Source organism: Rutilus rutilus (genome assembly GCF_951802725.1).
Source record: "Rutilus rutilus genome assembly, chromosome: 9".
In the NCBI taxonomy this organism is placed as follows: Eukaryota; Metazoa; Chordata; class Actinopteri; order Cypriniformes; family Leuciscidae; genus Rutilus; species Rutilus rutilus.
Genome location: NC_140223.1, coordinates 32026084 through 32036669, shown reverse-complemented (window position 1 = coordinate 32036669; position 10586 = coordinate 32026084). Strand labels below are relative to the sequence as shown.

Here is a 10586-nt window from a genome sequence, read left to right as displayed (position 1 = left end):
CGGCTCAACGGCTCTGGCTGAGCTGTGATATAAACTAAACACTATTGGCTATTTAAAAAAAGGGGAGGAGCTGTTCAGTATGTCCCGCCCTGTCTTCCACCACAAACTGACTTATCGTTGTATATTTGTTTGTTCTAGTTATTTACACAGATTTATTGTTTATTCTGTATGCGTAATTCAGATGTGGCTGGCATGAAGAATGATTACATCAAACTTGACATTCTGTCATAACACAGATATATAGTGGGGTTTTATTTGAATATCAGGTGTTGAATGAGTAACACCTGACCAGTGTCAAAGACTGAATCTTTGAACGTTCACTGATTGTATCTGCATACACATCAAAGATGGTTACTGAAGTTAGACAATTTTCTGCATGAATGGTTGACATATTTACTTTCTTCAAATGTTTAGTTAGTCATTTTAAACCCCAGTTTTTATTTTAAAGGCTCCTAATTTTGTTTTGGAGTCTCCTACAACAGGTTTACATGCATCAAAAGACCAAAAACATTTTCTCATAATATAAATTGAACATCACCACATTTTTCAATGATTCTCAAATGGACTGGATGGATGAATCAGTCTCTCTAAATCCCTCCTTTTTGTGAGCTACTCTGCTCTGATTGGCCAGATGGCCCAGTCTGCTGTGATTGGTCTACCGCGTACAGCGCATCTGTCTCCATCTTCTGTCAGAAAAAAAAAAAAAAAAAAAAAAAAAATGTATCTGAAGTTTATTCATATCTGTTGTTTTATGTGACGTGTAGCAGATGTCGTGCTCATATATTCTTGTGACAGCTGTGAAGTCAGTGTACAAAACACAGCACAGGGATTTATACACATCCACAGAGAAACTGGACATTCACTCTTCAGGTGATAAACTTCTGTTTTGATTGAATTTTGTTTTATTTTTTTACCACTAACAATAATCAACCGCGTAATTGTGTTTATCTGTCCAAGGGTTTTGGGGCAAGTGTAATTGTTTAGAGATATTGAATTAAAAGAGACTGTATATCATTTAATAATGAAGTGCTCTGATTATTTGAATGTAAACAAAGAATTTTTTGAATTCTAAACTGGATCGTTCAAACTGGATGCATTAAAAAATATTACATTTAAACCTGAGTGAATGAACTCAGTATAATTAACTGGTTCATTTACGCTTCTCTTTTCCGGTAAATCACAGTTGCAGGATATATTGCTGAAGACAAACAGACAAGGAGATGAACAACTACACAGTGAACTTCACCACACCTGAAGCATCTACAAACTCCACAACTGATTCTTTCTGGTTATTTCAAAGTCTGAGAATGTGTGTGTTCAGCATGAATCTCCTGTTTGGTTTTCCTACTCACTCCTATATTATATGGCTCATCATCACAGGAACAGGAAGTGGAGTCGCATCAGAGTTCTTCAACCTCAATCTCTCTGTTTGTGAGCTTGGTGTCTGTCTGAATTGTTTGTTTCATATAATGTCAGTTTGCTTTCAGAGAATCTCAAAATTACCACTCTTTTTACTAGGCCTATTCCTTACTGGCCGTCCCCTGTTTCAGTGTCTGATCTGTGTTGAGCGTTACCTGGCAGTGGTTCATCCTGTAACCTTTCTGAAGTACAAACCTCTCAGATATAGAGTGATCTGCTGCACTGCGGCCTGGATAACTATTCTTGGCTCCTGCTTCTGTTCCTTATTTATTGACTTAACAAAATATGGACAATTACATACACATTTTTTCTCGCTGCAGTTCGTCCTCTTCCTCTGCATCCAGTTGTTTTGTCTTGTGGCTGTTCTCAGAGCGCTGAAGCAGTCAGGACCAGGAGAGAGAAGAAGAGAGAGAGAGGAGGAAAACCACATGAAGAGAAAAGCATTTCAAATCATTCTAATAACTACTGTGAGCATGACTATCATATATGTCCCATTTGCTACAACAGGATTCATTACCATTCTAACAAACCACTATATTCATGAACTTTGGATCACAGGTTTTATCTGTTATATCCTAGCTGGTTTTGTTCAGCCTGCTCTTTATCTGCACCGCACTGGGAAACTCTCCTGCTCTTGTGCACCATGAAATGGTGATTTATGATTCAATTGTTATTTAATCATTTTTAATAATTGATAAATTAATTGACTGTTAAAATTAATCATTTTATGCTAAATGTAGGTATTTTTTATTTTATCATACTGGAAAATTTTTGGAGCTGATATATTGCTTTTCTTTTTCCTGTCTAGCCTTAAAGGGCCACCATTGCACACTGATTTATAGTTATAGCTTCATGTGGTGGTTTTGGTTATGTTATATGTTAAATCTCATTAAAAAGTTGTAGGTATTTGCATGTAAAATATAGTTAGAGCACACATTCTCGTACGTTTGCATTGAATGATAACATGCTATTGACAACATGCATCTAAAATGCATTTTACGTATAAACGCTAATTACTATTATCTGCAAATAATATGCTGATTTTATTACATGTAATCTGTTATATTAATGAAATACGCCATAACGTTTAACCATTTTAAGTTTTTGCTATTAGTCTGTTGTTTGTTTATTCAAATAAAATGGTTATCAATGACTGAGTGTCTCCTTTTATATTGGCTATAACAGTGACAATTTATATCGATTTTTTTTTTTTTTTTTTATATATTGTTGTATATATTTATAGCTGGCACTTTCTAGTGCTCACTCATTCTTCAGATGAGGGTCTCTTGAGATTGTGCCTTCTTGTATCGGAAAATTCTGGCACCATCTTAAGCTTCCACCACAAGGATCCTTTATTCTGGGAAGAAGTGTAGATTTTGTCACTGGTGTCAGTTAAAAGTATTCAACCCAGTGATAGCTACACCTGTACACTGCCTATTACCCAACACTTTTCTTAAATGATGCATACATTTTTTTTTAAATGTGCAACAGACAGAAGATATGCATATTCCATTTTGGTTTAGAACAATATTGCTCCATATACATCACAAAAAAAACAAAAAAAAAGATTCAGGCCCTTCATAGATATGACACATTTAAATTTTGTTCGCTTATATCTAATTAAGTAGTGCATATTTATATTTAATGAGTCTAACATAAAATATTTAAATAGTGTCATCTATAAAATGTATTTAAGTTTGATCAACTCAATTTAGTTACATTTAGGAAAGAGGAGCTCCTTCTGCCCATAGGCTATAGGTCTATATGATATGCCTATCAGACTCAACAGCTTTTGATGGTACATTAAATGCTACTCACAGAATGAATCATAAATAAATGCAAAAAAATTCGCAAGTGAACTAAAGCGGTGACAGCAGATCTCAGGTGGTAGTACTCGACTCATTGAACTGAGAGCAGAATCTCTCCGATATGAACAGAGTGCGATGTAGTGTACAGAGGATTTGAATGACGCTTCTTAGCAGACTGCATAACAACTTCCTGGAAGCTTAAGTCTTAGTCTTTGTGTATACAAAGCCACACGAGAAAACACTGTATCCGCGCCACTGATCGCAGCGGCAACGAGCACTTTGATCACTTGATTTAAAAAACACATATCAGTGACATGATGGGTTTTAACTTCATTCAGGAGATTTTGGGTAACTGCACAACTGACAGATGACTTTGACTGCACCGCCAACTGCGTGTGTGTGTGTGTGTGTAACCATAGCGACAAAACGACCAACTTTCGGATCCTGCACTTTAGCATATAATTTCAATTTTTAAAAATTGAATTATGTATTTAAAAGTTGCAGAATGGATTCATTTGGAGACTCCGAAATCGGCAGAGATAGGCAGGCATTTGCTTAGATGAATTTGTGTCTTTGATATCTGTGTGTGTGTGTGTTGTTTGATTACAGTATTGTATTTAAGATGGTGTTAGACTAAATAAACAGTCTTTTAAATATCATCTGCATATCTCCGTTGTGTTGACTAAACATTAGGCCTAATCCAAGTTTATAATTGTGTATCTTTAATTTGATGTTATGATTTCATCTACACATTAAGTATAATTTCAATTGGTTACATATTTCTCATTCTTTAGACAGTTGTTGGAGGAGCAAGATGGAGGTGTTTGATGTTTTGTCAGATGAACCAGTCAGTACCAGTCATGTCAGTCCTCAACAGTACACAAAAGTTAAGGGAGTCTCAATCCTCTAATAGTGCAGTAACAGCCGTCATGCAATTGCTACACATAGTTGATCTCACCCAGTCTGCAAAAACATTTACAGTGAGCTCACAGTCACACACATGACATGGTCTGTCTCTGTATTGTTCTGCCTGTGTAGTTGAAGTAATACCATCTAATATGTATTGAATGTAAACTGCAGCTGAACCCTAGTATGCTGCTGTTCTTCAATTCATACAAGTTATTGCTTAGCTTCAACACTAGTCTGTTTTTTTTTTTTTCTCCGGTCTCGACTTGGTCTCGGTCTTGGTCTCGACTTGGTCTTGGCTTGGTCTGTATTGGTCTTGGTCTTGGTCTCGATACCCTCTGGTCTTGGTAGTGTCTTGGTCTCGATACCCTCTGGTCTTGGTAGTGTCTTGGACTCGGTTTAGGCGGTCTTGACTACAAGTCTAATACATAGTCATCATTTACCATTGTCTCTTGTCTAGCTTTGTTCCCTGTAACCACTCTCACGGGCGTTAGGTTTTGTTCAAGTCCTTGTTTATTTTTTTCATGTTTATTTGAATAAAGTTGCACATGGGTTCTCACTGCAACCTGCCTCAGTGGACTTACTGACTTCTTTTTCAGATAGTAGGCCACAACCACTGATCTATATAATGTCATTCTATATAGTGTAACTAACTCTCAGAAGAGAGTAAATAAGGTAATTACTCCTGAGCTTTATTTTATTAGTCTCCTCTGTTAATGTAATGAGTCCTTTATTTCCACCTCCATAGTGGAACATTAATTTCGCATCTAGAAAGGTGGGACTTGTTAGTGAGACACACAGAAGAAAAGGGGGAAAATCTCATGTCGCTCTAAAACACTCTGAAATCGTAAAGTTCTAAAGAAAAGGAGGGGATAATTAAGCACCTAGCTGGAACGGGAACAAGGTATTGTGTTTGGTTTGTTTAATGTTTATGTGCATTAATATGTAGGTTAATTTATTCGACTGGAAGAAGTGTTTAAATGTGTATCACTTATGTCATGTGAAGTTATGTTAACATAAGTTTTTCAGCATTGTTAATACTGACTGAGGTAACGTCATAAAAAGGTTTTTATAAATGGCTATTTGTAATGTTGTTATATATTGTTATATATATATACAATATATTGTTTAATGTGGCCTTCAGCTAATGTTTGGGTTCGTAAGAGCTAATTTTATGTTATTTATCTGTCCTGTAGCTCTTACGGTGTTTCAAGAAGAAAAAGGTGTAAGAAAATAAAGGCTTTTTGAAATATCAGTACGCTTCACCATTGTCTGACTGGGTTTTGCTACATATAGATCAGTGGCCACAACACAAATTCGCTTATGAACAACACCCATCATTTGAGTCTCCTTAAACTTTGATATGGTGCCAATTGCTGCATCTACTGCATCTTTTTACTAGATTTAACATTGTATCATAAACGTAACACATAAGTTACATTGTGATTCCTCTGTAAATGAGTTTCACAATGAAGAGTATGTGTAAATGTACCTTTAATGTGGCTTCTGTGTCTTAGAGGTGTAAAATGGTTCTGAACAGGGGTGCATTTCCCGTACAACGACGTAACTCGCTGGATCACTACCATAGTAACGATGCATCGCTGAAGAAATCAACTAGCCCGTTGATCACGACTGTTTCCCAAAACCGTATTGTCGCAAATTGGTCGTTCTACCACATTGGTAATGTCACGCAGGTGGTGGAGTAATAATTGTCTTTAATGAATCTGTTTGAGATCGAATTAATGCTAGATGGTTTGCTATAAATTACATCTGAGGACTATTTCTCATCTTTCTCAGTTATTTTGCTTTATTACCAGATTCAATCATAGGCTCGTTCTTACATAGGCTACTAAAGCACGTTCGCACATGCGCACTCTTCAAAAACGGTGCTTTAAATCTCTTGACAAACTAAAGACGTAATGACATTTGTATGTATTCTAAATAAAAGAGACAGATTGCAATGAATGTCAGCTTGCTTATTTTGCTCAAGACAAGGATTAATTAAGTCCACATGTCATGCAAACAAGAAACTATGCGTCTAACCACAGGTCGAGAGCTGTCGTTCAAACCACACAACTTTGCGTTGCTGTTTGTGAATGTTCGTTAAAACAATGGTTTCGGGAAACACCGACTCTAAACTGTATTCTGTCTAATTTTCTTAAAATACTCTTGGCTGCTGCTCCATATATCCACGTCCCTCTAGGACCATTTTAAACTCATGTAATGACAAGTTCATGTCAAGTGCTGAATCATCACTATCTTTTTTCTTAGTTACCTCACTATTTGTTCTTAAAATATCCTTTTTCCGTTGTTTATGTATTTCATCTAAATGACTCCCACTATGTACACTTGCAAACTTCTTATAGTAGCTCAGCTTTCTCCTTATTTGTAATTGCCAGGTGTTCTCCATCTATCAGCACTGGGATTTTAACTGATTTTCTTTTCCCACTCATCTTTTTGATCATTGCCCAAATGTCACCCAATTTAACTTCTCTACCAATGGAGGAGCAGAATTGCCTCCATGCATTCTTCTTGGATGACTTAATTACTTTCCATGCTATAGCTCTCTTTCTTTGATAGTCAATCAGCTTATCTTGGTTCAAATTCTTTCTTAAAAATCTGAATGCATGATTTCTGTCTTTTATAGCATTTTTACATTCATTGTTCCACCACAAAAATTGACTACTTTGATATTTCCTCTGGGACTACACATTTCTATTACTACACATTTATACTCATTTGGGACAGTTACCCTTCTATATGCTAAAGTATCCTTAATACTGTAAATGTTACACATCCTCCACCTTGTTTTCCAATTCTGTCACATCTAACCGAGCTGTATCCTGGTAGGACAAAATCCAAATGAGGTCTTAACCAAGTTTCTTGTATACACATAACATCAGGTCTAACTTCCAGATCAGTTACAACCTTCTTGAACTCTTGACCATTTGCAATTAAACTTCTGCCGTTCCAGTGGAGGATATGAAATACCATAATATCAGGCTAATCACCTTGAGACACTCCATTATAATTATTCGGGTTCAACATCTCATGAATTAGTTCAGCTGTAACTTCAGTGATCCCCAGTATCTCTATGGCTGCCTCTACAATTGTCTTGATTCTATCACTTTTTTTCTTTTGCTGTATTGCCACATTGACAGTCTTACAGATGAAAGCAACAAATTTGGTTTTACCCACAATCAGCGTATCTTCATTAATCTCCCTTATCCATGGATTTATTTTTTGGACTTGTCACTCATGTCCACATCATAGTTGGAACTTCCAGAACTATCGCACCTTCCTTTCCTCTTATTATTTACTTCCTGCCATGACATACTATCACTATCTCCATCCGTACTTTTACCCATGATAATTACATTCACGGTACAGTTGTTGCTAATTCACCAAATACCAACGATCGTTCTCCAATATATCAGCGTTTTCACGGCCTCCAGACACCCCGTCTCTCAACGCTCCTTTTCTTCCGCGTCCTTCAAGCGTCAATCCTGACACGCGCCCCACACGTCCTTCCCGCCATTCCTGCTCTGTCGCAACCTCCTCTCTAGGCCTCCCTAGAGGTGCCTGTTTAAAAACCCTCTACCTACCTGGCCACGCCCTCTACTAATTGCCTCACTGGCTACACAGTGATAATTTCCTTTTTACAGATTTGAGTGATTGTTGATTTGAACTAGCCTGGGTGCCAGCCCGAACCCCGCCCACAACATTTTTTGGTCAGGAAGTTCGGTCTGGACTCGATCCGTTGAGGAGTAATTATGCTCGGCTCCCATAAGGCTGAGCCAATCAAATTGCCAGGGCGGGCTTTAATCGATGATGGACAGATGATCTGCGGTTACGTAATCACCCAGGTCATCAAGAGCGCTTGGGTTGAATTTTTCAACAAAGATGACTGCAGCTGGAGAATTGAGATGTTTAGATTCCGCTATCGCGTCTGTTATAAAATAAATCGACAGCGCATTAAAGACGAACAGAGAACCGCAATCAAGGCATTTGTCGATCGGAAAGATGTGTTTGCCGTCCTTCCTACGGGATTCGGCAAAAGTTTAATTTATCAGCTGGCTCCGATGGTCGCTAAGAAAATGGGACGCAATGAAAACCCTGTGGTCATTGTGGTTTCTCCTTTGGTCGCACTCATAGAGTGCTTTATTATTACTTTACTCATTACTTTACTACTTCTTCCAGCGTGCGTGCAGTTGAGCTCTGTTGACAACTATGCATCGCTCAACATACGTCACTTACTGCATTGCTCTGATTGGTTGTAGGAGTTGTTGTTTTTTCCTGGTTCGGTTAAGACACGCCTCATAATCAAAGTCCTATGGAGCAGTATCAGACTCACATTCTGCCTAGAATATGAGTATGACGAAGTCAGGCTAGATTTGAACACTTATACTAGCAAAATGTATACATTGAATGTGCGATAAGTCACTGCTTAAAAAGGTCTGCCAAAAGCTTGAAAATAAAATGCAATGTAAAACAATTATCCAGTTGCTGTCGGACATAAAGGAGCAGTTGATAAATGTTGTGTAAAATGTCAAGTCAGTGACATTTAGTGGAATTAAAACACAAATCTGCAAAATAAAATGTGACAAAAAGTGTCTGCATTTGCTGTTGAAATTAAAATCAAAAAGACGATCAGACGGTCTTTTGGATTATAAATGTTGTCTTTTGCATACCTGGTGTTTTATGTGACGTGCAGCAGAACTCATACACACATACGTGGCATCTGAAGTCAGTGTGCAAAACACAGCTCAGAGATTTATACACATCCAGAGAGACTGACATTCACTCTTCAGGTGATAAACTCACATTTTTGAGTCAATTACATGTTTTTACAATTAATAAGCTGAAACATTTCTACTGTGTTGATTCGGTTTTGTTGTAGGGCAAGTTTAATGAGTATTTCACTGAAAAGAAATAATTGATTTAAAATTCATTCAAGTGAAACAAGAAAAGTAAATGGTAAGAATAGAAAGAGGTTGTTTTTGTAGGCTATAAATAGCTACTGCCTTTGTATAACCATTTTTTGCAGATTTAACAAAGATGTGCTCTGGTTCTTTGAGTTTAAATTGGAAAATTTGTCGACTTACAGATTGGATGTGAACTTAATTTGCACGTCTCTCTTCCCATAAATCATAGTTACATTATTATGTTTTGTCGGCTGCTGAACTGAGGAAGACAAACACACAGGAGATGAATAACTTTAGAGTGAACTTCACCACAACTGAAACATCTACAAACTCCACAACTCAGTCTTTTGAGTTAATGGACAGTCTGGACATCTGTGGATACACCATTTCTTTGTTGTTTGGTCTTCCAACACACTCCTATATTATATGGCTCATCATCACAGCAACAGAACGTGGAGTCGCATCAGAGTTCTTCAACCTCAATCTCTCTGTTTGTGAGCTTGGTAACTGTCTGGCTAGTTTGATCAGTGCACTGTCATTTTGTTTTTTTGGTCTCTCAACATTACAATTCTTTTTACTAGGATTTGTCATCACTGGCCGTCCTCTGTTTCAGTGTCTGATCTGTGTTGAGCGTTACCTGGCAGTGGTTCATCCTGTAACCTTTCTGAAGTACAAACCTCTCAGATATAGAGTGATCTGCTGCACTGCAGCCTGGATAACTATTCTTGTCTCCTGTTTTCTGTGCCTTTCTTACAACTTAAAATTGGCATTGTTCTTGTCGGGGCAGTTCATCATCTTCTTCTCCATCCAGCTGTTTTGTGTTGTGGCTGTTCTCAGAGCTCTGAAGCAGTCAGGACCAGGAGAGAAAAGGAGAGAGAAGGAAAACTGCATGAAGAGAAGAGCATTTAATCTCATTCTAATAACTACTGTGAGCATGACTATTATGCATGTCCCATATGTAGTCATAGGAGTTGTTGCCATTCTGAAGAAACAGATTATTAAGGCACTTTGGTCCATTGGTTTGATTTGTTATGTGCTAGCTGGTTTTGTTCAGCCTGTTCTTTATCTGCACCGGGCTGTAAAACTCCCTCTTTCTTCGAAATAATAGAGTGTTTGATTCTACCAGAATGGGCAAGTTAAAGCAGCTTAATGATGCCTCCAAATATTTATTTAGCTGTGTCCAAGAATTAACACAGCTTTTTGTGTTTTAAATGTAACATGCTAAGTGTGTAACACATTGTGATTCCTCTGTAAACACTTTAGTCTCACATTAAGTTGTTTATAAATATACAGTAAATTTTTGTGGAACATAAGCTATGTAGGCTATCCAATATTTCCAACATGTTGATTATTGTTATTTTTATTCATGGATTTTTTTTTTTAAACAGCAGTGGTGTTGGAGTAGGCAGGGATTGATTGGGGATGGTATAAAAATGATTTTGAACAAGTATGTTTAGTTAAAACAAAAGCATTTAGGCTATTGTAAAAAAAAAAAAAAAAAAAAACTGATGTCCATGGTTTAGTGTTA

At 37.2% G+C, this 10586-nt stretch overlaps 1 protein-coding gene across 1 annotated transcript; it reads left to right on the top strand.

Annotated features, from left to right (window-relative positions):
* Positions 1 to 1220: 1220 nt before the first annotated feature.
* LOC311297382 (chemokine XC receptor 1-like) lies at positions 1221 to 5839 on the top strand (the record flags this gene model as incomplete). The annotated part of the gene is made up of 2 exons (XM_084419628.1): positions 1221 to 1886; positions 5651 to 5839. 2 exons carry the CDS (start codon positions 1221 to 1223, stop codon positions 5837 to 5839), a joined length of 855 nt encoding a protein of 284 aa, XP_084275754.1.
* Positions 5840 to 10586: the final 4747 nt, after the last annotated feature.